This window comes from Accipiter gentilis, chromosome 9 (genome assembly GCF_929443795.1).
Source record: "Accipiter gentilis chromosome 9, bAccGen1.1, whole genome shotgun sequence".
In the NCBI taxonomy this organism is placed as follows: Eukaryota; Metazoa; Chordata; class Aves; order Accipitriformes; family Accipitridae; genus Astur; species Astur gentilis.
The window spans coordinates 22762966-22789878 of record NC_064888.1 but is presented as its reverse complement, the minus strand read 5'-3'; the positions used below and the strand labels follow the sequence as shown (position 1 = coordinate 22789878).

The 26913-nt window shown below is 38.6% G+C and overlaps 1 protein-coding gene across 3 annotated transcripts; it reads left to right on the top strand.

Moving 5' to 3' along the window:
- Positions 1-99: 99 nt before the first annotated feature.
- ZFAND4 (zinc finger AN1-type containing 4) lies at positions 100-24437 on the top strand. 3 transcript variants are annotated; one of them, XM_049809531.1, is made up of 10 exons: positions 100-289; positions 1069-1371; positions 8736-8811; positions 8907-8974; positions 10093-10279; positions 14427-14574; positions 15384-16565; positions 17187-17241; positions 19602-19716; positions 21812-24437. In XM_049809531.1, the coding sequence occupies exons 2-10, from the start codon at positions 1188-1190 to the stop codon at positions 21945-21947; spliced, it is 2151 nt and encodes a 716-aa protein (XP_049665488.1). In that variant the 5' UTR covers positions 100-289; positions 1069-1187; the 3' UTR covers positions 21948-24437. The 3 variants fall into 3 exon arrangements, with proteins under 3 accessions (XP_049665488.1, XP_049665487.1, XP_049665489.1); XM_049809530.1 differs by having other exon boundaries at positions 19599-19716; XM_049809532.1 differs by lacking the exon at positions 21812-24437 and adding an exon at positions 19352-19418 and having other exon boundaries at positions 19602-19680.
- Positions 24438-26913: the final 2476 nt, after the last annotated feature.

Sequence of the window (26913 nt, the reverse complement as noted above, 5' to 3'; positions counted from 1 at the left end):
GATTGGGCGACCTGCCTGAAAACGGGTGTCGCATTGGCCCATAGGAGGACGTCTGGCGGGGATGTCATAAAGGGTAGGTAGGCGCGGAGGCTGCCGGGGAGTGAGTGGCGGCGTTGGTGGCGGTGCGGGCGGCTCCCGGGTCCTGCCCCTCTCCGGCGGCGGCGGCGGCGGCTCCCTCTCCATGAGGCCCGCCGGGGCTGTCGCGCTCTTGTGAGGGGCGGCGGGCAGGTCTGCACGGGGGGAGAGGAGCCGCGTCTCCCCCCGAGCGGGCCCGGCGGCGGCGAGTGAGGTGAGACCCCACCCTCCCTCTTCCCGTCGCGGACCGGCTCGGTGGACGCCGGGTCCTCGCGGGTGCTGCTCCCTCAGGGGCCCTGAGGCGGGGGCGCCGGCCGCGGCGGGGGCAGAGGGACAGTGCCATTACCCCTTCCCTCCCCCGGCCCCGCCGCCGTGAAGTGCGTCCCTCGGGGGAAGGGGGTTGGTTCTCCTCCGAGGGCGGGCTGGGGGCACGGACGGCGGGACGGGGGGCACGGTCCTCGCCGGGGTGTGAGGCCGCCCCGAGGCGCGGCGGCGGCGGGGGGTGGGCAGCTGCTCTCGCTCCTTTGTTTGCGGGCGCTCCGCTCTGCCGCCCCGGGGTGGGGGCTGGACCAGGCCGGCGGGAGCGCGGCGCTGCTGAGGGGGGTAAAGCTGCCGTGTCCTCTGCCTTGCCCGAGCCTGGGCGAGTCCCTGGTTTTATGTTTTTTTCTGGAGTTTTTCTCCAGCTCTGACCCTGCTGAGGACTCAGCCCTTATCAGGAGACTTTGGGTGTTAACATCGCAGGTCGGGTTGTCGCGTCGCTTGTGAAAACAAAACAAAAATAATAAAAGTAGTAGGTAGGACCTGGGATGCTGGCTGAAACTAGAGTCCTAAACCTACCGTGTTACCAGTATCGTTTGCGGCTATTTGTTGCATGACCTAGATAGTAATTTACTGCTTCTTAATAGCTATTTTATTGTTCATCAAGAATAAATTGAAACTCCCTTTAACTGCTATGTTCAGACGTTGTTAGAACTATGCATGTTTGGTTTATAGGTGAAAAATCCGAAACATGAACAGCAATGCACCACACCTGTCCTCAAAGCTGACTTGGCTAGAAGTGGAATGTAGTTTCCTGACGGATCTTCTTACAAGAAAGTTGTAAATCCTTTGTAATGGCCAACAAGAAAGAGCCTCCTTTTTTCAATGAAGATAATATGGGACCATTTCACTACAAGCTTCCTTTTTATGAAACTATGGAACTCTTCATTGAAACGCTCACAGGAACATGCTTTGAACTGCGAGTTTCCCCCTTTGAAACAGTTATTTCTGTGAAAGCCAAAATTCAAAGACTAGAAGGTACTATTCTCTCTTATTTCAGCATAAATGTTATCACTTTAGAGGAAGTCTTGTTTTACAAATTATAATTGCTAAAAGCAAACCAGATGATGTAAATGATTTGTTCAGTAATATCTGTATAAACTAGGTGCACAGTTTATGGCTTAGGTTTAATTGGAATTGAGTTGTTTTTCTGTTCTTTCCTTTTCCTATCTGTTCATGGCTTAGGCTTCACTGGAATTGGTATTTTTGCTCTTCTTTTATTTTCTTGGGTTTTTTGTATATCATTATTAAGATAAATCTTAAAAGGTCTATGGTAAATCATTAACTGTTTTGATACTACATGGGATATAGTATTTTTGATGTTGAAAGGATTCTCTGACATAAGTCAGAGCGTTGCACTATGTTTATATTGCAACTGCCTGAGCATACTTTAAACTAGGTGCTATGGTTGTTACTTCTTAGGTTAGTTTATGGTTTGTTTATGATACTGCAGTCACAAGAGCAACTGCAGTGCAGGCAAATCCCAAAGGCAGGTTGAAGTTACTGATTTGAATTTTGTTTAGGTGAGTGATCTTTTGTTGGTAGAGGTCTGGCTGAGCAATGCTTTTGTCTTAAAGCGATGAACTTGGCACATCTTACAAAGTGAAAACCTCCTTTAAGTTATGAGGATAATCCTGGTGCTAATGCAAGGAGAAAATGTGTAGGTTAGTCCTCTCTCACCCCTTTCCCTCTATAATGGGAGTGATCCTGCATAAAAGAATGGGATTTGAAAGATGTATGTATACTTTGAACCATTGCATTCTCTTTCTCACTTTGCAGGAGTTAAAGAACTGTGTTGCTGTACAGGCTAAGAGTACCAGAGTTGCTAATTTTAAGAAAAGGGAACTTCTCTTTCCCATGTTTTTCATGCTTCTGTCTGTGTGGAACTCGCTCTCTGGGAGATGTAATATGATGCTTTAGACTTGAATCTAAGATACTCTTCTCCTCTTATGGAAATCTGCGCTAATGGACTGAAAAAAAAGTAGCTGGCACAAGTCTTAAAATACAGAAGCATTGCAACAACAGGGGTGACTTTTTGCTAGTAAGGTCACATAGTAGAAGCTCCACCATGCAGATAACTAGAGTTTACATCAGTGTAGCTACATTAGTGCAGCTATGTGGATATGCTTTTGTTTCCTGTGGACAGGGGCATAATTAATCACAAGTCAGAGAACGTGTTGAGATGCTCCTGGAGGCTGGAGGTGAAACAAGAAAAGGTTTTTTCTTCTCTGTGATTGAATACAGGCGTAGGAGAGATGCAAGCAGATATGTGATAGAATGCTAATTAAGAGTAAATTAAAAGGGAGCATAGGCAATAGAGTACAGGAGAAGGCAAGCTATCTGGACAGTATAGATGAAGGAGTGAGCTTTAAAGGATGCATGAAGAGACCAGTGGGAGATGTGAGGAAGAAAAATTTTAATTTCTTGTAGTTCAAAATGGAAGACTACGAATAGACATATTGAATTATCCTTGCAGTTTATTTTTGTCAGATGGGTGTGCCTAGCTTACAAAAATATCATAATTTCTTATTAGAAGAACAGCTCAGTAATAAAGTTATGGTTTTGCTTATTCAGAATTTTGTTCACATATTGTAGTTCATAGGATGATAAGGTAATTAATGGCTTAGGTGCCTGCTGTATAGATTTAATTATTAATAAGTAAATTTTATAAAAACATGGAATATGAGTTCACTGGTGCTTATCATTGAATTGTTAGAAATCAGTTGAAATACTTTGCTGCTCCAGAACAGAGTTAAAATACCTGTAATGTCCTGACTAATATAATTTATGGGAGGCAGAGTGAAAACAGATTGATTGGCTGTGTGTGAAGGAGACAGATATACAATGACAAATTAATTTGATGATGCATTTGGGGTTGCTATTACATGTAAAAAAAAAATTAACAACTTTTCAGTGGTGAAGTTCCTATTACAGTGCACAAGTTCAAGCAATAAGTTGCTCAGGTGGAATGAAAATCCTAAAGTAATTTTGCTGTTGTGATTTACCATGGGAAGCAGAAAGCTTACATCTCTTCCTGTTTCTGCTGCTGTTTTTCACTTTTTGTTACTGTATCGTGTCAACTTTCACAGGGTGTGAACGGCTTCTACACTGCTGGGATACTATATAGGGTTCCTAGCACACATATTGTCTGCGTGGACATCCTTCATTGAGGATGGATGGTATGTAAGCATACAAAAAGACAAGTTTTGGGAGAATGATCCGAGACCTGAGCTCTCCAAGAACAAAATCCAGAATCGTATCGGAATTTAACAAATTTGTTCAAATGACCCCAAAGCCTCTAATTGTGAGAGGCTGATAATAAAACTAAATCAAGACAAACTGATCTTTGTCAACAACTGGAATATCAGTAGCTGTAGACTGTCTGCACTGTAACAAGAAAGGATAATATGGATGGCATGTTAGGAATTTTGTATACTTCTGATATTGTTAGTCATTTTTGGTGCCTGTTTAATGATGTGATATGGAAAGGGTTTGTTTAGACAGCTGTAGTAGACATTGGTACCTTACTAAGAAAGAGGTCCAGATCTCCAGCTTTCCATTTCCAGTTGGTTTTAGTCAGTAAAAAATATGGGTAAGAATTTATTAATGGTTCTAATGGGTTAAATCTCAGTGCAAGTCTATACGCATAAACTGAAGTTAAAGCAGATCTGATGTGCGTTTGGATCAGATCCAGGCATTTGTGCTTAAATATGCCCCATGTGAAGTAAGCACTTGGTATCCAAAAATTTAGATTTGTTTTAATCCTGACTTTGGAGCCACCTAGGGTAAATTGCTTCTAGTCTCAGATTCACTGAATGAGCCTTTTAAACTGGTACACTGGAGAAGAAATAGCTCCCTTGGTCTCTACTGGTGGCATAAATGCTAGAATACACCTAGCCAGCAGCATAGCTTAGTGTTGTCAGCAGTGCTACCTAATTCATTGGTTTTACTTGTTGTTGATTATTTGTATTTGAAAGCAGGATCGTGTGTTGATGGACATGGATAGGATGGTAACTGAGTTTCAAGGTGACATGAAAGACTGAGCTTTAACACATGAATGGTACTTAAAAATAGCAGGATTTAATGGAAATAGCAGGATTTAATTGAAGAAGGAAACAGCTTTTTTTTTTTTAACTGAGAAGATCTCTTCTTGCTTCCTCCATTGCACAAGTCTTTGTAGCTGCTGGGCTGGACAAAGTTTAGTATTCTTCATTCAGAAACACCAATTATTATACTGAATTTTATAGAAGGAACATTCAGATAGTGTATTCCTAGTAGTGGTTAATTCTTTCGTCTGTTAAAGAACCATAGATAATACCTGCAAACGTGTTTGTTCAGTAAGATAGGACTGAGTCTCAAGGGAGGAGGTGGGGGTTGGGATTTGGTGTTGGTGGTATTATTATTATTATTATTAACTTGCAGGAATTAATTTGCATTCTACAGTATGGAGTGTTAAGACTTTCATTTACGTAGCTAGCTTTGAAATAAGAAAAACCCACACAGTCATGGTTTGTTCAGTGACTGCCTGCAACTGAATTTTATGATCTCTGTATGTGGAAACATCTACTATTTTAGATGAAAATTTGGGTGTTCTCTTGTTCCTGTGTTATTGTAAAGGGGAAAAACAGAACTAACTTTCAGAGTACATCTTAAATTGGAATGCTTCTGTTCAGCAGGGAACGACAAGTGCAGCAATAATTTTGTTGTACATGTGTGTACCTTCAGTTCATCATGAGAGTTATTTTTCTTTGGTCTTTTGCTGTCATTATTTTGCTGCATATACACAGCAGCTTCACCTTAAGTGAAAGGAACTGGGTAAATGTCAAGCAGACTTCTTTTGGATTTTGTAATTTCTTTCAATATTCTGTGAATTCAGAGTATGTCATAATGATATTTATTACTACTTGGATTAGAGAAAATAGCTATGCTTCTGTCAGGACTGGAGTAGGTGGATTGCACAAGTCTAACGAGTCTTTAACAATCTTGCTTTTCTTCTGTCTACTATTTTTCCTCTGTTTTCTGCTGGTCCCTGGCTTTTTTACTGTGCTGATAGAGACTAGAAGTTCATGAAGCTTTTTTTAGGCTTATCCCTTGTCTGAGCTGGGAAAATGTTCCTGCAAATGCAAGCCTGTGCCCAGATCAGGTGGCTAGAGCAGCATCTGGAAGGTGTAAATATGGTCATCTTTGTCAGGAAAGTTTATGGCCCTGTATTCAGTTACTGGTGACTCGCTGTTGTTACCGTCTCTGCTTTGTCAGTCCCTAGGATAAAGAGGAGGTCAGTACTGACCACCGTTTACAATGATGTAGTTTACTATCATGCAGATGAAAGCTGGGGGGGTTGATTGTTATGAAAACGGTCCTGCTGCTGGAAGTTGTGAACCTTGGCACCTCTTCCCTAGTGTAGCTAGTTTGTGGGGGAAAATAAGACTGTAAGCCCAGCCTCTCTGTAAGCAGGAACAAAAAGTAAATGTTTAAGAACCTCTTCAGCATTTTCAACATTGGATGAAAGATTAGTACACTGTTTGAGCTTTTGACTTTGAAATGTTTGTGGTGGCTTTAAACATAGTAACCTTCTACCCACAACATAAAATCAAGTTTGTTCTGAAAAAATCTATGGGTTTTTTTTCTGGGTCAGACTTGACTACATCAGTTTCTCTGGTGAGCCTACTTAGCATTCCAGAAAGAAGAGTAAAGGAGTGAAGCTTAAGGGTGTACCTGATACACTGACTCAAGAGACAGGATGGAGTACCTACTTCCCTCCTCCTCCCATTTTAGTAGGTCAGAGTGTCAGCACAACTGCAGCCATTTCAATAGACAGTTTGCAGACTTTTCTGTCCTCCTATAGCATCACCTGGCTAGCCCACTTCCATTTGAGCATTGAGATGTAGCTTATTGCCCTACTTTCCTCTATTCTCGGTACTAATTTAGAGCAGGCCAGTGGATGGCTATCTCAGTTCTCATTATTGTTGCCAGTTTTACATGCTGATGTCATATGCAAATGTCTCCTCAAAAAAGCCTTACTGTAATCCAGAAAATGGACAGCTGATGCATATTTTCCTGCACCTGAACCTATAAAGCACATACCATTTCCTTTATGTATAAATACAGAATTCTTAGAAAGCAAGATAAAAGGGAATTAGTAATACAGACTTGTCTGTTTCCCATTACAGCAGAGTATAGTCTTTTCATCTGTTCATTTCATCAAAAATACGTTGTCATTGTTGAATGAACAAAACCATGTTTCATTGCAGTACTGCCAGTTGCAAGCCAGCCTTTTTAACAAATACTTTCTCGGTTTATCAAAGTAATTGAAAATTGCTCCTTGGAGGCTGCTGAAACCATAACAAATGCAGACAGTAATGACTGTAATCAGGAGAGTGCAAAACAATGCAGAAAAGAACTTCACTGTAGACTCACTAGCTGTTGCCAGCTTGTTCTTGTTTTGCTTACACTGCAGACTTATAACCAATAACCAGTTATTAAATAGCTGGCAGTGTAGTAGCAATTATGTTAGTCTACTATATGAACATATTCCCCTCATACATGTCTTGTGGACTTCAGAGGATATAAGATTCATGTTAAATGCCATCCAAGTGAAGTAAAGTTGTGTTGGTCATTCATAAAAGAAGAGATCTAGATGTGAGCTGTGGTGAGAAAAGGAAATTGTCATCCTCTCTAAAACTTAAATAATAACAGTGACAGTTCCTCCAAAGTGCACTCTCTCTTCTGTACGGGGATGTCCACTTAGCATGTGTCCTACTTGCCTGTTAAATCTGCTTGGACTTTGACCAGAATGTGGTCCCCTTTTCTTCCTTGCTGATGATGGGTGTTGGAAGCTTTGTGCCATTCCTTGAGCTATGAAGGGGCTACTTAACCGACCTTTTGCCACAGCTTGCTAAGCACTCTTGCAGGCCTTGGGAAGCTGAGATGTTTTTGGAAGCTACCTGGAAGACACTGATCTTTGTGTTCCCCTCTTGCTAGATGTATTTTGGGAAGTCTTACTGTGTAGCTACTTGCATCTCCTTTTAAGTGTCTGAACATACAATGTATAAAAGTATAAGATAAGGTTATTTTAATGGAACCTTTTGCAGAGTGAGATCTTAATTACCTGGAATTCACTATACAAATTGAACAACAGTACTTCTTTTTGATGCTGAAGGGAAGATATTTTTTTTTTTTCCCAAAGGCAAAAAAGACAGCTATTCATCTTCCTGTTAGCCTTTTTTTTTTTGTGATCCAGCATGTCTCATCCTTTCATAACTGTCCTGTTTTGTATTCTATCCAAAATTTGGAAAGTGGCAGCATTCTAGTAAAAATGTCTGAAGACCTCAGGTTGTATCAGATTATTCTTATTACCTTTAACGTGTATTACATCTGTATCTCTATGAGTTGACTATGCAGACAAAAAGCAACAAAATTAATCATTACCTTTAACGTGTATTACATCTGTATCTCTACGAGCTGACTACAGACAAAAAGCAACAAAATTAATCATTACCTTTAACGTGTATTACATCTGTATCTCTACAAGTTGACTAGGCAGACAAAAAGCAACAAAATTAATCATTATGTAGAATATGGATTTTTAATAAGGAACACATATTCAGTATGCTTACTTTCTTTTAACTAAAAATAGTTAGCCAAATCCGTCGGAGAACTTGAGCTGACAATGAGTATTACTGGATATAAGTAATAAAATGTAGTGATGGCCTAAAAGAACATCCACAACAAAATAAAAGTGTTTGTAGTATGAAGTTTGACTGACTGCTGTGGCAATATATTGTACATGTGAACTTTCAGGTTCCAAACCAAGTAGTGATAAAACCACATTTACAGCTGTCACCACTGTAATAGAGCTGCCACCAGTTACCTTAATGCAACCTTGTCTTTACTGTGAGTAATACAGAATATCAGTCTGTGATTAAATTATTTGGCAGTTCTATAGTTAACAAGTTTTTTCCTGTCAGTAGACGTAAAGCTCTGAGGTACAGATAACAGGAAAAAACCTCCTTCATCTGATGACTGGAAAAGAACAGGTATTCAATAAGACTGAAGCAGTTTAATACTTCTCCAGACCCCTTGTTAAGCCAAAAGATTGAACTCTGTGTGTGACCACTAGCCTGCTGAAAATCTTAACTTTGCTCTTAATAACTATTTGAGAGGTTGGATATCATGACTGAAGGCTGCTCAATTGCCTGTCCTTGTCCTGCTTCCTCTCTTCTTTCCCGTGACCCACTTTCTCGCCTCTCCTCCGTTACCCCCACATTCTTCAAAAAGCAAAATTCCCCAAAAGCCCACTCACCAAGCTCCAGTTGTAATAGTCTTTTTGTTTGTTTGTTTAGGTATTCCTGTCTCTCAGCAGCACTTAATTTGGAATAATACAGAACTGAAGGATGACTATTGTTTGAATGATTATAAGTAAGTATAGAATAAAATTGCAATTAATGTTTCTAAATGATTGTTAGCGTAAGCAATAGAAAATGCTACAAAAATTTATTTATTGTTATTTACAGCATTTCAGAAGGCTGCACTCTGAAGTTAGTTCTGGCTATGCGAGGTGGACCTATTAACACTAGAAGAGGTAGGTATTAACTCAGTTAAAATTAGTGGGTTTCATGCAACCACTTATAACTGCAATGCATCTTATAACTGTAAACAGATTCTCTTAGCTAAGCATTTTAGACAAGCAGACTTCAGTTCCAAATTAGTTGGAAAAGTACTTTACAAACAGAGGGATTTTTTTCCTTTTTTTTCTTAGTGTACCAAGTGCACCATCCTTTTCATTTTGTTTACCCCTAGTTTAACAAGTATCTTTGTACGTATAGAATCAAGTCTTAAAATCAGCAATTCTTCACCTGCAGAAAAAACAATACTGTAATGTCATTATACAAATAGTTTTTAAAATCTTGTTAGTAAGAACCGGATATTGGTTTAATCTGATTATAAACTTGGTTATTTGGATCATCTATAGAAGAATGAAAATGGAGAAATCCTCTTGATAATTTTAACTTGGAAAAAACTCAGCATATCTTCTAGATTGGTGTCGTGGTTTAACCCCAGCCAGCAACTAAGCACCACGCAGCTGCTCACTCACTCCCCCCCACCCCAGTGGGATGGGGGAGAAAATTGGGAAAAAGAAGCAAAACCCACGGGTTGAGATAAGAACGGTTTAATAGAACAGAAAAGAAGAAACTAATAATGGTAATGATAACACTAATAAAATGACAACAGCAATAATGAAAGGATTGGAACGTACAAATGATGCGCAGGGCAATTGCTCGCCACCCACCGACCGACACCCAGCTAGTCCCCGAGTGGCGATTCCCTGCCCCACTTCACAGTTCCTAAACTAGATGGGACATCACACGGTATGGAATACACTGTTGGCCAGTTTGGGTCAGGTGCCCTGGTTGTGTCCTGTGCCAACTTCTTGTGCCCCTCCAGCTTTCTTGCTGGCTGGGCATGAGAAGCTGAAAAATCCTTGACTTTAGTGTAAACACTACTTAGCAACAAATGAAAACATCAGTGTTATCAACATTCTTCACATACTGAACTCAAAACATAGCACCTAGGAAGACAGTTAACTCTATCCCGGCTGAAACTAGGACAATTGGGAATTCCCATTGTAAACTGAGGCAAGCTCTCAAAGGTGATCAAAACAATAATAGTTTGGTTTTATTCTGTTTTTTCTCTATGTAGTTCCTGTGGAAGACCCTATCAGGGAAATGGCTGAATACATGGATCCCACTAGAGATGAGATCTGGGAGAAAGGGCCATCCAACAAACAAGTTACCTTCTTAGTATATCGAGAAGGAGATCAGTTGAATTTCTTCCGTGTAGTAGACCGGGGAGATGGCACTTTAACACCATTATCTGAGTCTTTGAGGTAAAGCTGGTTCTAATCTTTATATTATTCTTAAGGGAATGCTGTGTAATTTTCAGCCTTATTTGTTGACATTATCAAAATAATATCTGGAATATATCTGGAATATTGCAAGAATTGTGCCCTAAGGGCTGCTAAAATGCTGTAACTGGGTGGCCTAACAACACAGTAGTACTTGCGGTCAGTGGTCATGCTGTCGGTCATCTATCACTGTGTGTGTCTATTGAGTGAGATAAAGCTGACCTCGTGCTTAGGGCAATTCTCAACATTCCAGCCCTTTCTAAAAGGGAACATTTCACAGGAGAGTCAATTTGGCAATAAAGATATTAAAAACTTTGATTAAGTACTTTCTCTTCCATCTTAAGGCATTTGTCTAGTTTTATAAACATTACTCTGTTCACAGCATAAACTTTCATATGGATATGACTTGAACCAAATGATTAGTCAGGAAGATAGCAGATTGGCAGTGCAAAATCCTGAGAGTGTTTGTCTGAAGTTTCAGAGAAACTGGGGGGCTTGGGGGGGGAGGGAGATGTTTTGTTGGGGGTGGGAGTGGTTTCAGTTTGGGTTTTTTTGTTTGGGGGGGGGTGTTGTGTGTTGTTGTTATGGTTTTTTTAAATACACGGAAATAATTACCAATAGAGCTAGCCTTTGGACATAATTAGGTCTCAGATTAGCTACTGTTGAGGTACCAAACTTGTCTCAATCACTGTCACAGAATCAAAGTACTGTTATTAGAAGAGCAGGTATGTCACTTAAGCTACTACATTGTAGTAAACAGATTAGTAGGCTTTTTCCTAAAGCTGACAAAATTGATAATATCTACTAAAAATTATTAGATTCTCTCTTTATACTGCAGCTTTTGGGTAGCTTTTTTTATTCCTTGAAGGACTTGGTATTTGTACAACTGTAAGGAAAAGGAGTCCCTATTCTAGAGACTAGCTGCATTTTCTCTAAGGCTAAGTCTTGCACTGTTTTAAGTAACTATTCTTGTTCCTGTTTGCAAAGTTGAAAGCAAGAGCTTTGTACTGGGTTTATATTCAGTATGATTAAGTGTGCTTATATTCAGAGTGATATTACTCTTACAATAGTTTGAGAGATCTGTACTTAAGAACTACAGGCTGAAAGACATACAAAGGTTGAATTCCCACATCATTACACAGAGTAGAAAGAGCTAGTGTTTAGTATACAATTACTAGAGAGAAAGAAGAGGAAAGATGCAAACATTTTAGATTTGTGATCTTATTCAGCCCCTGCACTCTTTTTCAGTAAATAGGCACATATGGCATTGTCTGTAGATTTGAAATAGCTAAAACCCACCATTATCATGTAAGAACTGAGAAACTTGCTGCTTCACTGGGCTAGTACACTTCTGGAAAGAGGAGCAGACGTGTTTAATTCCTGTTCTTACTGATACCCTGCCTATTACCAAATTGTTCCCTTTTACCTTTTCACTCAAAAGAACATCCAAACTAATCCAAAGAGCTAGGACTGTGGATGCTATACTGTAAGTTGATGCAACAAGTTGTCAGAAGGAGCTTGAACTTCAATAATAGGCTCCCTGGTATCTCTCTACATGTTCAAATTTGTGTATGTGTGTGTGATGATGATTCCCCCCCGCCCGGTTAAAACTAGCATGGACAATTGTCTGAAACTCCTAGTCCTTTTCAATTAGGTAATCCTAGAGTATAGATTAAATAGTAATTTACTTGAGATTGGCTAAATGTAGCAAACCGGAGGAATAAACCATGCTCTTTTGGCTCTTGCGAGGCATCTTGGTAAGCCTTTCAAAGCACAACAGCATGTATAAAAGTCAAATATATTATGCGTAATGATGTGCTGTCTCTGGTCAAATGATCCAGTTAGGTTGGAAGCCACCTGAGTTGAAAACATTCAGCTTGACTCATTTCTCTTCCTCTGTGCTTTCTACAGGTGTCTGTTTATTAGCCTTTCTACTAGGGCATACAGTAATTGGGGGAGGAAATCCTAACTTTTGAATTTGTTATTATGGCTGGGTCAGACTTTGTGGGAAATGGAAAAAGTAGCAAAGGGAGGAGAGAATGACTTCTTCATTTGCTCTTTATAGAGGAAGGCTGCAAATCATCCTGAACGCTAGTGTTTTTCACACTGGCAGTTAAATGTGTTTATGTGTATGGGTATACTGGTGACTGAGCATTTTGAGGCACTTGTTTACATCAGGTTTTCTCACATTGCTTGTGTGTGGAGCAGAATTTAGTGACTGCAATTTAGAATTGAGACATTGGTTTGGGTTTTGTTTTATAGTTCTCCAGATCATTTTCTTTTATCTGTGGTTAAGTTAATGGTTAAAACTTGACAAGATGTAAACACATGCAATGATTATTGTCTCTGGATTAAAAGGAAGTTGTTGAAGTTGTGGTATAAGACTCCAGGCACCAGTGTCAAGAGTTTCAGTGAGCTACTAATCATTTTTGAGGCACGCATTTTATGAGCAAGTTCTCAGGAATGTTGACACCTATGGGAAAAGTAAATTTGAAATTTACTCATTGGAAAATGGGCTAAAAGTATCATCAAGAACAAAGCTCTCTGTCCAACTTTTATAATTTTACAATCACATTAAAGCAAAAAATCCTTTTGTTACTCTTTTGTGTGTGTGTGTTTTTGGCTCCTGGTTAGCCAGAAAATGCAAGAAAAAGGATAACAATTCTTTTTGCATTAAAAAAAAGCCAAACAAAAAACCAACCAAACATGTGAGACATACTGCTTTTCTTCCTATCCTTGCCTTGAAGGAAGGGAAGCTCAAAGAATTATTTTGAGTTGGTGACTTAAGACTTTGTAGAGTTAAAATTCTGAAATGATTCTTTAGTGTTGAATCTTTACCAAGAGAGGTATGTGATATGCATGCTGACTGTCCCCATATGGAGCTGTTCAGTTTTGGGTAAAAAGTGACTGGACTATTTTGCTGACTCTTGCTTTAAATTTGCTGCCATCTTGCTCTTAAAGATCTGTCTCCCAGCTGTGCTGCCTTTGGAATTTTGCTACATTTTAGGAAATGGATTTGGAGAGTCAGTGCAAAAATACTGTCTCTTGAGTAAGGGCAGCAGAGTATTTCCAAGAATCGGGTAAGATGCCAGCTCTAATTGGTGAAATTTTATTTATTTTTTTTTTTTTGCTACTGACTTTCTCATGATCTTTAATTATTCCTTGTTCTCTTCTGGAGAGTAGAAACTTTAGTTAAATCTACTAAGATATTTGTATGAACACAAGGGAATTGCCTGATTGTCACAATTTCTAGATGCTGACAGCCTAATGTAAGAATTAAAACACTCTTCAAAATATACTATATGCAGTGTTGAAAATGCATCAATTTGTAATGAATTGAACACTCCTAATGGTTCTTTCATTTCACTGTCGAATGTTGGATGTGTGTTAGTGATTAATGCTTTATTGCTTCATAGGAAAAACAAGTCAGATACTGACTTTAAAACACTGAGTTTTTGCATTCTCTTAGAATACAGAATGGAAAAAGGCAATGTGATACTATAAATTGCCAGTGACTACTGAGTTAATATATTTTGTCTTGGGACTAGCAATTCTGATCTGTTTATTTTTTTCCAAATGTGAGACTCTTTGGAAACCTAAACTGATCCTTTTTTATTTTTTTTTATTTTGAAAAGGAGAAATAGAATATCACATCCACATGGGTGACCCCTCCATTTCCATTTATGGTGAGAACACCCCTCAGGATGGATAGCAATTTGGACTTTCCTTCCATGCCAGTGTCTGGTTAATTGGAAAACTGATCAGCTTGTTGTCTGAGTCACACAGTTAACAGCTTTGGCCATACCTTCAGGAGACATTTGTGGAACTGGATACCCCCTCTGTGGGGAAAATATATAGTGAGTGTGAACCAACTGTATATGGCATAACAACTTCCCAGAAGCGTGGCTATGTTCTGATTTCAGCATCATCACTTTGCGTGAGCATCTTATAAGGAATGCTTATGTGCTAAAATAAACGGATTTGAAATGTCTTTGCATACAGTTTTACATAATGCTTTGTCAACAGATCAACTACGGATATGACTTTCTAGTTGTGAGAATAGTCTACATTGAAAATATAATTAAATTACTTGATTAGAGGGTGAACACGAACTTTCTTTTATTTTCAGCGGTGGTTCAGTTTATAATTTATATGCTGATGATGAAGATGAGACAGAGGCATCACCTTCTGGCCAACAGATTATTGAGAATTCAATTACTATGAATAAAATGAAACTGCTCAAGGCAAAGATGGAGAACATGAATCTGAGTAAAAAGGTGAAGTTATGATTTCAGTCTATCGTAAAATGGCTTGCACTTTCCTAGTGCTGGCTTTCCTAAAAAGCACGTCAGATACTTTGCTGTCTTGGGAAGTGAAGTGATGAAGGGCAGATGATTTCTTTGTTGTTTAAGTAAATGCTGTTGTATAAATGTTCTGCTGTGGGGCATTGGCTTTACTTGCATCTACCTGTCCATATTCAAAGAATTCACTACTGGTCCTGGGTTTCTTTGTGTGGGTGGTTTGGGGTGTGGGGGTTTTTTGGTTGGTTTTTTTTTGTTTTTCCTTCTGATACTTTAAGTAACATTGTTTTGCAGTACCGCTCTGGTAAAAATCAATGTTTCTCTTAAATGAAACTTCATTAGAAATGCTGTAACTGAAAAGCCTATACAGTTAAATATGAGAATGAGATTACCTAGAAGAGAAAATATTATGTTGGTGTTCATGTCTATCTAGGTTACCTAGATGTAAAATGAAGATAGTATACTGTCTTTCATTGTTCATCTTGTTTGAGACCCTAAACTCTTCTGGATAACTTTGGTGGCATTCTGGCTTCCTTTTTCTAGTCCTCTGACATGCGGCCTAATTACTAAAAAGTCTTATCAGTTATAATCTTTGATTTTATTATTCAGATGTTGGGGTGAAAACGTGATGGCTAGTAATAGACAAGGGAGTAGACAGAATGGTTTGGTCCTTTTTGGCCTTACACTGTCTGAATTTCTGGGAATATGATCTCAGTCAGGTCTTTGAATACAACTGTAATTCAGATACTAATTGTTGTTGTATGTGGTTTTTGGTTTTTTAATAGCCTAAAAAAACTGTCAAGGTGAAACCTCGTCCTCCAATGGCTCCTCGACCATCTAGTGGCTCAGTGGCTGCTGCTCGTCATCGTTTTTTAAGAGTGCTCCCCCATATGGGACAGTCTTGCCTACCTCCTCCTGGGAATTCATATCACTCAGAGTCTTCCCAAAATGCACTTTCAGCATTGGCTACTTTGGCCACTGCTGGTAGAACAATGCCATCCACAACTAATGACTTTCTTCAGGAAGATGACACCTGGCAGAGCAACTCTTGGTCTCAGTCAGTTAGTAGCATCAGGTTACCTCCGAAAATATCTCGTGTCGAACTAGAAAATGCAAAACTACCTACAAATAGTATTCTGACTCCGGTTTCATCTCTGCTTGCAAATTCAGAAAAAGCATCTGAAAATGTGACCTCAACAAGTGAGGACGATGCTGTTTTGTTTCCCAACCTAACAAATGTGGAACTATATGGAACAGAAGAAAAACTTCTACCTGAAACAGATGCTTTTGCTTTGTTAACAGAAGCAAGCACCACTGAACAGTGTGGTGAGATATATGACATAGGAGAGGTGAACCCAGAACTTGAACTGTCTAATGGAGATGAAGAATCTAAGGTTGTAGAGCAACATAGAAAACCTATTAGCAAAGTGCTGAGCACTGCAGCGATGGGAGCTGGTCTTCTCAGTACTCGTGAATTAAGTCCTCAGAAAAATCTGCTTTTGTCACCTCTTCGGTATTCAGCGCAAGTGGCACGTCACAGTTCTCTGAAACCACAAGCACAACCCAAATGCTTTGAGGCTGGTAACTTGAGATCTACAGCCTCCCCTAACATGCTTCGATCATTGGAAGTCCGAAGTATAGCTGACTCCTCTTTTTCTAGGACTACTAGATTTCATAGTGTGAAAGTAGAGTCACTTGGCAAAAGACCTGATGTGATTTCTAAAGCAGAGACTAGGGACATCACAGATGTGGCTAACAAGGCATCCAGAGAACCTGTGAGTTCTGTAAGTAACTTAGGATTTCTGGCTTCGCTGGCCCGAAGCTCAAACAGGGAAAGTTTACAGAGTTCCTGTGGGACAGGCAGGTTTCGGACTTCTGGTATTGCACTACCTACAAACCTGCAGCATTTTCAGGAAGAAAGCTTTAGGAAAACTGCTCCTCCAAAAGAAGCTGCTGAATATATTCTAGTGAGTACTCATGCTTCTAAAGAAATGGAAGTTTCCCTGTCTTTCCTGGTACTGGCGTTATGACAATATACTTTCATGTGTGTGTCTGTCTTTTCAGGGAAGGCAGATGTGAAGAGGGAGGTGTACTTAAATCCCTGATAGTCTTAAACTGTTTTCTGAATTCCTGTTGGTATCTTAACTGCCCATTTATCCAAATGGGTCCTAGAAGTAACTTTTTGTAAAGATTAAAGTGGTTGTTCAGTTCACAACTAAAATTACTAGTTATTGTAATGATAAAATTGTGAATGTCTGTCTGAAGTGTCATCTGACTTCTCCTGCTGCTCACTAATTGTCATTTATTCCAAAGTTCGCCCTGTGGCTGGCACCATATGTGCCTAGCTTCAGATCTGTAATGTACTTTGTTGTTTTGGTGTGTTATAAAGTATGGGGAGACTATTAAATAGTCATTTTGAGTAAGGCTTTATATTGCAGAATTTTAATTTTGTGTACAGAAGTTGTCTTGGACTCTTCGTAGGTACGTTGATTGATAAAACATTGATTTCAAATAAGCTGATACCAGACTGCTTAACTTTTCATTTAATTTCCATCTGCTAGTAATTTCCTTGTGGATTTTTTTTATAGTCTGCGCATGGGCTTGGAATGAATGGAAGTATTGCAGCTGTAGCGAAAAGAGTAGGTAAGTAATGTGACTTAATAATTGAAGATGACTCTTTAATCTTTCCTGATATATCACATATATAGACGATAATAATAATTGTAATCATTGTATGCCTTATCTTTGTAAGGCATATGGCTTTCAAAGTCCTTGCTGTATAACACTTATATAGCATGGTATAACTTTTAATATTTTAAGCAATTCTTTAACGTACAGATGTCATCCAGATCTTAGGTAGACATAACTGTGACTCTTTCATAGCTTTTTTTAATACTTAATGAATCCTGCATGTCATCTGTAGACATAAACATGAGTTTTTGCTCTGAAGTTTCCAAATGGTCAGTTCTATGAATACTTCTGAGTGTATTAAAATCAGAGCCATATTTATTGGTAGTATCTTCTTTAGGACTAGAGCCTGAGCCAGAAGAATTTGGCAAAAGAAAAGTGGGGAAGAAGCAGTAAGGGCATAGATGCTGAAGATTACTGATGTAGTGCAGATTTTTCTCTGTTTCTTTTGTGGTGGGCATCATTCTTTCTACTCTAGTCTTGGTAACTGTGGAATGCTTAATTCTTGACATCTACTGCAAATTGATATGTTGTGCCTAAATATTAATTTCTTACGTGATTAATTCTCTTGGAAGGAATGGAATTGTCTAGATTAGTACTTCTAAAATTCTTAAGATAGTAAGCTAAAGATTCTCAGCACAATTAACTTCTTCACATCTTTGACTTGCAGTTTGCAGGTTTTCTTTTCTTTCTGTATGACCTTAGGTAAAGAGAGTCAGGCATGTATTCCAGGATTTTAAGTTCTAGGTATAGAGAATGAGCTAGGAGATAGATCTTCAAATAGCAGCTGCAACAGGAAGAATTATGTAATTGTAATGACATGGGAGCAAAAGCTGCTAAAATAGTGGATTGTACTTTTGTTTCACAACTGGGGGTTCAGCTTTTAATTGGCACTCAATAAACGGGTCCGTCCTTATCTACTCCATGGTAAAAGGTGATACCCTAAGAGTTACATCTGCATGATGGGGAAGCCTACTATCATCTGTGTCATTTTGGATAGAACTATGAAGAAGACAGTCCTCTGGTGTATCTTATGTCAGACAAAAGTGTATTTTGCAGAAGGTTCCAGACATGAGAGAGACAAAGTTCGTGTCCTCATATCACGCAGACTCTTGAGAGAGAGAGGTGGCTGGTAATGATCTGTTCTGCAGCTGGTGAAAGGACAGATTCAGTTTACATGTAGTTGCTGTAGGGACTGTAAATGTGAAGACAGGTGTATTGTTTTTTCTGTTTAAATGTGGTCCGCAGCAGGAGCTGTTTTCAACAAACTGGGCTAAAGGATGCTTTTGAAATAGTATGCTTTTAGATGATGAAATTGATAGCATGGACAAACATTGCCTGGAAGTTTCGATGCTGGATAACAATGGGATAGCACTGGTTGGTAGTAGTGACTGCAATATGTAATGACTGCCTGGTGTTACTATTGAGTGTAGCCTGCTGTATCTCAGCTGAGAAATGACTGTTGGGATTAAAGGTGTGCTGGACAAAAAATATTTCTGAACTCATGACGTCACTTTTGGGGAGCCTCCTGACAATATAGCAGTAGAAGCACTGAAATAATGTTTCAGAGGATGCGTTGCTCACTTTCACTGTCCAAGCATATGGTAAATATGCATAAGCAAGTTGTGGATGAAGAGCTTGCTTCTACAAAGGGAAGGAAGATGCCTTTTCTTTACGTGCTCTCCAGTTAGTAAAGCAACAGCCAAGAATTACAGGGCAAAAAGTCAAAGTATAGTAAACTTTTAAGTACAGAAATTGTACAAGCATCTGCAAAGTGCCTTATGAAACCATGTAGCTAAATAGAGGCCTGTAGTCCAATAATGTACATTTCTTGCAATTATGGAGTACCAGCAAGTTTTTAAAATGTTGCAGTACTTATTTGGCAAACTGAGTTATTAGCTATTGAATATACTAGATGCTAGATGCTTCAATGCCCAATTGATTCTTTGAAAAGCAGTGCTTTCCCAATCACATTATATGTTTTCATTTTGCATTTGGGAAGACCATTAGGAGATGTGTTTCTTGATTTCTTCTGTAACTTCTTGCTTATGTGAACTTTTAACAGGTGTTAAAAATAATGGGTCTAAGTCCTGCATTGTGCTGCCTCTTCCAAAGGTGTTCCTAGGCTTGAGGTGTGTTTTTCTGTTTTGGCTTTGGGGTTTTTTCCCTCTCTGTTTAGGCTTTGGGGTTCCCACCTGAAGTATCCTAAGAAATGCAAAATGAATCTGGGTTTCAAAAGATAACATTTAACTAGTTTGTGATCAGGAATAAGTAAAAATAAAATGTCTTTGTTGTCTTTCTACCTCTGAAAGCAGGTGAAGCAACCCACCTTCCACCTGTGAATGGCTCAATTCAAGCAAAAAAGAAAATTACAAAGCATTGCTTTCTTTGTGGCAAGAAAACTGGATTGGCAACCAGCTATGAGTGCAGGTAGGCTGAGTTTATAATCAGCTGTTGTTTAAAATTGATAGCTGGGTTAACCAAAAGGTTTTCTATGCTGCATGGTATTCCTTAAGTGTAGCGAATCAAAAGACAACCTTTAAAAAAGTTGCAATTCTCAGTTCAGCAAAACTCCAGGAGTTAAAATTCAGGAATGTTGTACCTGTTCTGCTGCTGGAGTGTATGTTCTTCCAGGAAAATCAAGAAATGCAAGGTATCAGAATGCAAGATATCAGGAAATAACATGACTAGAAAAAAAGAACAATGACATTTTATACCGGTGTGGGGAGAACTTGCTACAGATCTATGTTCTGCAGAGTTTCTCAAGAATAATTATATTGTTAACAACTTGAGGAAAAACTGGTTTTGTTACAATTTTCCAGAAAATCTTCCTCAGATTTGGCCCTTTTCTAACACATCTGCACAGTTTGTGAATTTAAACAAATTTATGTTTGACAACTTTTTGATTTTACGGGTGTTCTGTTTCTTGTGAGACTTCAGTCACCTTTGAGCATCTAGAGCATCTCAAAAGCAGAATGCCAGAGTGCTGGTCCCCCAAATCATGACTTGCAGATAACACAAGACACCTGGCACTAGGTGGTGATCACTGCAAACTTTAAAAAAAAACAAAAAAAAAAAACAGAAAAACCACCCCGCTTTCTCTGTTGATCTCAGTTCTCAAGGTATAGTTTCCCACAAGATATTCTTTTCTCAGTATCATTTCCCATGAGCTAGTGAGGTTTGGGAACTGCTGCACTGTGAGGGCTACATTTGAAGCTGGTCTTGGTTCATGCCAATCAACAGCAAAATGAACAAGACTTCTGCCATTGGGGAATTGTGTTGGAGAGTTTCAGTGTGAGGAACTGCCTCCTTACTGACTCTTCAGTCTTTGATTTTGAAACAGTTTTGGACACTGCATGCTTTCCTGCTGAGCAAATAGCTGCAAGCTCTTCTAGAAGTAACTAAGCAGCTTGCTTAAGGTTTAAAATGAAGCACAAAAAAAGGTGGGAATCGCACATCTCCAAAAATAGCATTTGTTCTAGTTTTAAAAGGAGCAATCATATGTCCTTTTACTAGAATGGAACATGAACCAGATAGAGAATACTGTCACATGAGAGAACTGGTGGTTATGGGACCAAGGACCAAAGAAAAGCAAATTTATTACAGAAAGCCTCAGAACAGCTGCAGAGTTCATTACGAACCCAGATGGATAGATAGATAAATAGAGTACTATAGTCTAATACTGAGACCTACGTTGGATGAGTAATGTTTAATCCATTTCAAGAGAATTTTGATTTTGAATTATGTCATTGTTTACTCTCAAGAAGCAACTTTATCAAATAATCAGGCAACAGAACACTAATATTAGTCTCCACTTAAAGCACTTGTCCAGATCAGATACAACATCCAGAGTATGCTTTTCTCCTGCTAGGAGTCTTAGCTGCTGAGCTGTCAAGCCTGAAGGCAAAAATCATAATCTTAACTCATTGAAATTGCAACTGATATTGGAAAGATGCACCTTTATCCAGTCATATAGGAAGTCATGTTCCCTATAGTTAGTCTGATGTCTTTACAGCTGATTAAATCTGTATTTATTAATCTCAAATGACTAATTTGAGTTTATGCCAGGCAGAAGTTGTGCTGAACTAAACATCTATTTTGGTGGTCTGAATGATGTGGTGGTTTTGAATTTAAATGTATTATGTGGATTTCACCTGATGCCATTATTTTAGTTCCATGGTTTTGTCACCAACTGATGTTGTCTGAGGTCTTTAAAATGAAATAAAATAAATCAAAGCCCATCATTCTTAATTTATAATTGTGTTTGATCCTTGCTTGCTGATTCCAGGAGTATTGATCTTGCTTAACTTCCCAGCTGAAGAGACTGTTGGGTCAAAACTCTAATGTTCAGTTACAAAAATGTCATTTTGTTTACCCGAACAGTTAATGTTATCAGTCAAGGATGATTAGAATCTAAGCAGTTATGTCAAATGAACAAGACATGATTAAGCCAAAGGGCTCCCAGCATGTCAGAGAGTGAAAAGCTTCTAAAAGCTTGTAACTTCTAATATTTTTGATTCTTCAGATGCGGAAACAACTTCTGTGCAACACACCGTTATGCAGAGACTCACACCTGTACCTACGACTATAAGAGTGCAGGGCGAAGGTATTTGCAGGAGACCAATCCCGTCGTTAGTGCACCAAAGCTTCCCAAAATCTAACATGATTGTGCTGCATGTGGCCGTTCTGCCATTGAAGAATTGTATTACATTGAGAGAAGCACTTGTTTAAACTGCATAATTTTGCCATGCTCCATATTTAAAGATTTGCCAAGTAACAAAAGCACATGAGGATGCATCCTATCGAAGAATAATGTGAACACTACTGCAGTTAAAACTTTTCTTCTTTAGTGAATGAAAAGTTAAAGATTAGTTTTTAAAAACTTACACTATGATTTAACTGTTACTGCACGTCTTGTGTTGTGTTTTATATTTGGAAAAGCTATTTCACTAGACAAGTCTTTAAAAGATGCACTTTACTAACTTTATTTACTGTATAACCAGACTTGAGGGGGTGTTGTAATGAGGGTGTCATGTAATGTCTTCTGTACTCTTGCGTTTTTTGTCCATTGCGTGGTATCTTCTAAGTTATTTCACTAGAAAGATCCTTCTCCCCTCCCCCCCTTTCTTCAAACAGCCTATTTTGAGATTTTTAAGGGGGTAGTGTGTTCTGCCCCTCTGTTTCATTCAGATTGGTATTCATACACTGTGTATCCATTCTGAAAATGACATATCATGTTAATCACACTTTCTTAAAATAATACTGTTTATATGACAAGTTTGTTTTTAAATAGGAAATTCCCCCTTTGTTGCCATTAAATATAAGGAACAACTTATTTTAACTTTTTTTGTATTGTAGTTTTTTTAAGACTTCACAACTTGATTTGTTAAGATGTTGAATGCTGTTACTGGAAGAAATTCTAATAAATATTAAATTTTATTCTGGTTTATGCTCTTATAAATGCACAAAATAACTTTTCCTCTCTTACAGCACGCTCCTAAATTTAAAGTTGGGGGGGGGGGGATTTTTTAAATTTTTTTTTTTTTAGCACTGGTTCATATCTGTTCCTACTGAAGTTGGTGGGGAAAATTCCCACCAACTTCATAACTTCATTAGGAATAGTGTGACCAGCACTGTGTGCTTTGTAAACTTCCTGAAGTCTTACAGCTGTACTAGCAAAGGCAAAATGGGTGTTCAACAAATGGCATATATTAACCTGCAGCCTTTCTCCCTTCCAGCTGATACTGTACAAAGGCAGTTCAGTAATTGCATGAGACACCTCTGATGAGCATGCAGCTACTGCAGAAGGTGATGTTGGAGGAATATACCTACTGAAAGCCTTTCCTCTTTCATTCCCTTAATGTGTCTGAAATCATCTTATAAGCTTATGTTGCTTGAGGTGTTCTAGCATAAACAGATTAATAAAAAACCTACAGAAAACCACCAAAACAACAGAAACCCCTCCATATTGCATCTAGGCAATTGAATGTCATGGTCCCTTTCTTGCCAGAGTCCTCAGCCACTGGGTTGTGGTATTAAAATGATCTATGCTGCATTCCAGTCAAACAGCAGCAGCTGATGAGCATGGCAATGAAAAGTTGGGCCAAAAAAAGAAAGAGGATCACTGAAAGGGAGAGAAGTAACTTGAATTCTTATCCTCGGAGAAATCCATTTCATGTAGTTCATCTGCAACTTCTTAAACCTTCTGGAGTTTTCAGAGAATAATGACCTCAGGAAAAAAATTTCAAAATCATTCTTCTGGGCAGTGATAAGGTAAAAAGGTAGTTCTGTGTGTGTGACCCCTAGGCTTACTCTTGCTGGACAAAGTTGCACCTAGTATGAAGAACGTGTCATTACTGAGCACTGCTAGGTACTGCAAACATGCCTGTAGTTTTTATTTCATCTCCAGCATGGGGCAATATTTGATTCCAAAGGAAAAGAATAAGGAACGGGGCAAATGTACTAGTCTTTTCCCAACAGTTACTTATTTTCAGCTCAGCAACTTTCTTAAGACAGAGATCTTGGTCTTTTTTTAGGTACAGTAGAGATTTGGTAAGAAGTGGAATTAAAATAATGTCAGCTGTCTTCACATAATCTGATTTTGCATAAGTGTAATTGTCAGGAAATTATTTTTGCAGTGCATTAGAACGGCCATACTCAAATTTTAGTAAGACCATGTAACAGATATGTAGCAGGAAGTCTCAGAGTCAAATCTCGATTGTGACTCTCCCTTTCTGTATATGCATAATGAAGTGCACAACAATATTTTTCAGAAAATGTAATGTAGTAATACTCTTAATTTCCATGTGTATAGCTTATCATAATTTTTTATATATCTCATTTTGATTATACCTAATACAGACATTTCCTGTGCAGAAATCTTCTGATTTTGTTCTCATCCCTAGTACTGTGTTACAGGCACTCTTATTTTCAACCACTAGTACAGCACTAAGAGCACTTAAATTTGTAATTAACTGGTTTAGTTGCTAATTTATATGCTATTGGGTTTTACCAAATCCTGTGTTAGACTGTTCTGTGAATTGATTACTGTTTACTGTGTAAACTTACTGAATGGTTTGGTTTTCTGAGTATTAGTCAGTGCATTGTGGTGCCATGCATCTGCTGTAGACAAATGTTTAGCTTTTGTGTATTTGTTCATGTAATCAGATTGTATCATAAAGTATTTACATAACGGAAGCTTAACAGTGACTTTGTGTGCTTCTCTACCTTGTCAAATATTTTTTGCATGCTGCTTTTATGCTTTAGGACCTGTGAGGCATAAGCAGGCTGGTCTCTTATTGAATGACCTCCAGGATTCTTGTGTCAAATTGATAAGTGCCACAGAAGTGTCAGAAATGTTTTGGGATTTTTAATGAAATATTTCCTTTCTCTGAAATCTCTAGAAGGCCATGGTGATAAAAATCTGTCTGGTTGCAATTCCATCTCTATTCAGTTTACAGTCCCCCAGGAAGTAATGGCACTGTTGCCCTCTGCTAACAGTCTTCAGTTGTAGACAAGGCTAGAATTGTTAATGCTTTATATTACAAAAATGAAATCTTTATAGCTTTTTTACGTATCATGAATTAGACTCTTTGGTTTCTTTTCAAGTAGTTCCAATGTTTATAATGGGGCACCATCTTGTGGGTGTAAACTGGGTTTGGAGTTGCTTGTGCTCTTTAGGAGTTGCTTCCACCTGGAGCTTTTGTGTTGGGTCATGGTTTTCCAATTTTTATGTAAATCAGGCTCATCTTGAAATGCATTTGACACTTTCTCTGGTATCTATGTGAGCACTGAGCCACAGTTGCTCACATGAGGACTTTCATGTCACTAAGAAAGCCATGTGAATCTATCGGACAGTTGTATGAGCCTGTGCTGCTTCTCATTACTGTAGTTCTTACTTTTTAGAAAGAGTAAAAAAGTTAGTTTGGGGTAGTTTTGCAATGTTTGTAATGGTTGGAGTGTTGGGTGGAAAACAATGAAAAAAGATAATTTTCTTCCTGTAGTTATTGTCCTTTTAAAAGATGATTGCCCAAAAATATCAGATGTGCTCAATAGAAAGATGAACTTAAGCTGTTTCTTGTGAAGCAGGTGTGTTTAGAGCCATTGGGATATTGTGGACAGTAACTTTTGATTTTTAAGATGTAGAACTGTAATTATTCACTTTCTCAGCAGAAGTTTGCTAAAACAGTCTCCTGTATCTTTAGCTGGTTTCAATTCCTAGTTTATATTTGATGTTTCTAAGGTTACTTATGTGTACCATTGAATGTTACAATCATATCTGTGCACAGGTAAAGGGACGTTCCTTTTCACAATATTGCTTTTTATCCTCCTTTTCCCTACTACACACACTGAGCAAATATATAAATCGAAGGTTTTGCAAGCAAAACGCTTTAATTAATCAGAAATGCTTTTCTACCCCTTTTGGCAGGAAAGAGCAATTGCTTGAAAAGATAAGGAGGGTTGTGTTTCAGCCATGATATGTTACACAAAGGCCACGAGGTGTCAGTGGAGACCCCAGTCTGAGAGCGGATTTGGGCTAAACCAGTCAAACGTACAAAATGGGGACATAACTATGTATTTCTAATGATGCTTAGGCTATTACTGGTTTTGACCTATTTTATATTCCTAGCCTGTCTTTATTTCCTAATCAGTGAGACGTGGATTCCCTTATTTATCAGGTAGCCTTCTTGAGCAAAGTATTTCAGCAATCTGGTCTTTGTCCTCCTCCATTGCTTTGTTTACAGTAGGGTGGATGTTTGTCTTTATTTTTCCTCTTGAGGGAAATCCACCACTCCCTTTTTACTAAAATTTATAGCCATAGGTTAAAGCAGGGGTCCTCTACTTCAGCTCTTCAGACTTTGAGATCCCATAGGATTTTTCCTGATGAATCCTTCCATCTGATAAGAGTTTCACTAGGACAGTTGTGTGGTTAAAGAACAAGTTGTACTTCAAAACTTTTCCAGTCTTTCAAGAATGATGTGCCAGATTTTCTGTATATTTCTGTCTCAAAAGATGAAACCATATACTCTAATCACATGTGGATCAACTCCTTGACCGAAGTTCTTTCCTGCAGCTAACTAATTCCACAAATAAAAACCCCAATTGTAGCTAGTGATCCCAAGAGAAACAGGTTACATCTTATTAGAAAGACTCAAAGGCAGTTGTTTCAAAGCCATCAAATGTGCCAACAGGAATGCACTATTTAAGAAAACTGCAGAATCCAATGTGCGTCTTGCCTTACCAGTATGTGAATCTCTGTCTGTAGCTGAGGTTCTGCTTATTCTAGCCATTCCTTCTCCCTACCGCACACAGACACATTCAGTGTCTGGGAGACTTTGTGTTTTCAGCTCTTTGGTGTGTCAGTCTTGGTCTCCTTCATCTTTTTTATCAGTAAGTCCATATATAAGCCAGTATGTTTGGGGTTTTTGTCAGTGCAACTATGTAATTTTTTGCTCTATGTTCTTTTATGGCCATTGCGTATGGCGTTTCTTGGAAAGTATTTAGCTCAGGTCATTGTTTTGCTTTTCCTATTACCAGTTCTTTAGAAAAAAAGAAAAAAACCCAACCCTTGTATAAATAGCAGTTTAATAGCATATCTACAGAAGTTTGCATAAAAGAGGAAGACAG

Bases quoted from the DNA above. Each gene is read 5' to 3' on its own strand.
- ZFAND4 (XM_049809530.1), top strand. From the start codon at position 1,188: ATGGCCAACAAGAAAGAGCCTCCTTTTTTCAATGAAGATAATATGGGA. The intron at 8,812-8,906 runs GTAAGTATAGAA...TGTTATTTACAG, and splicing joins TATTGTTTGAATGATTATAA to CATTTCAGAAGGCTGCACTC. The intron at 19,717-21,811 runs GTAGGCTGAGTT...TTGATTCTTCAG, and splicing joins GCAACCAGCTATGAGTGCAG to ATGCGGAAACAACTTCTGTG.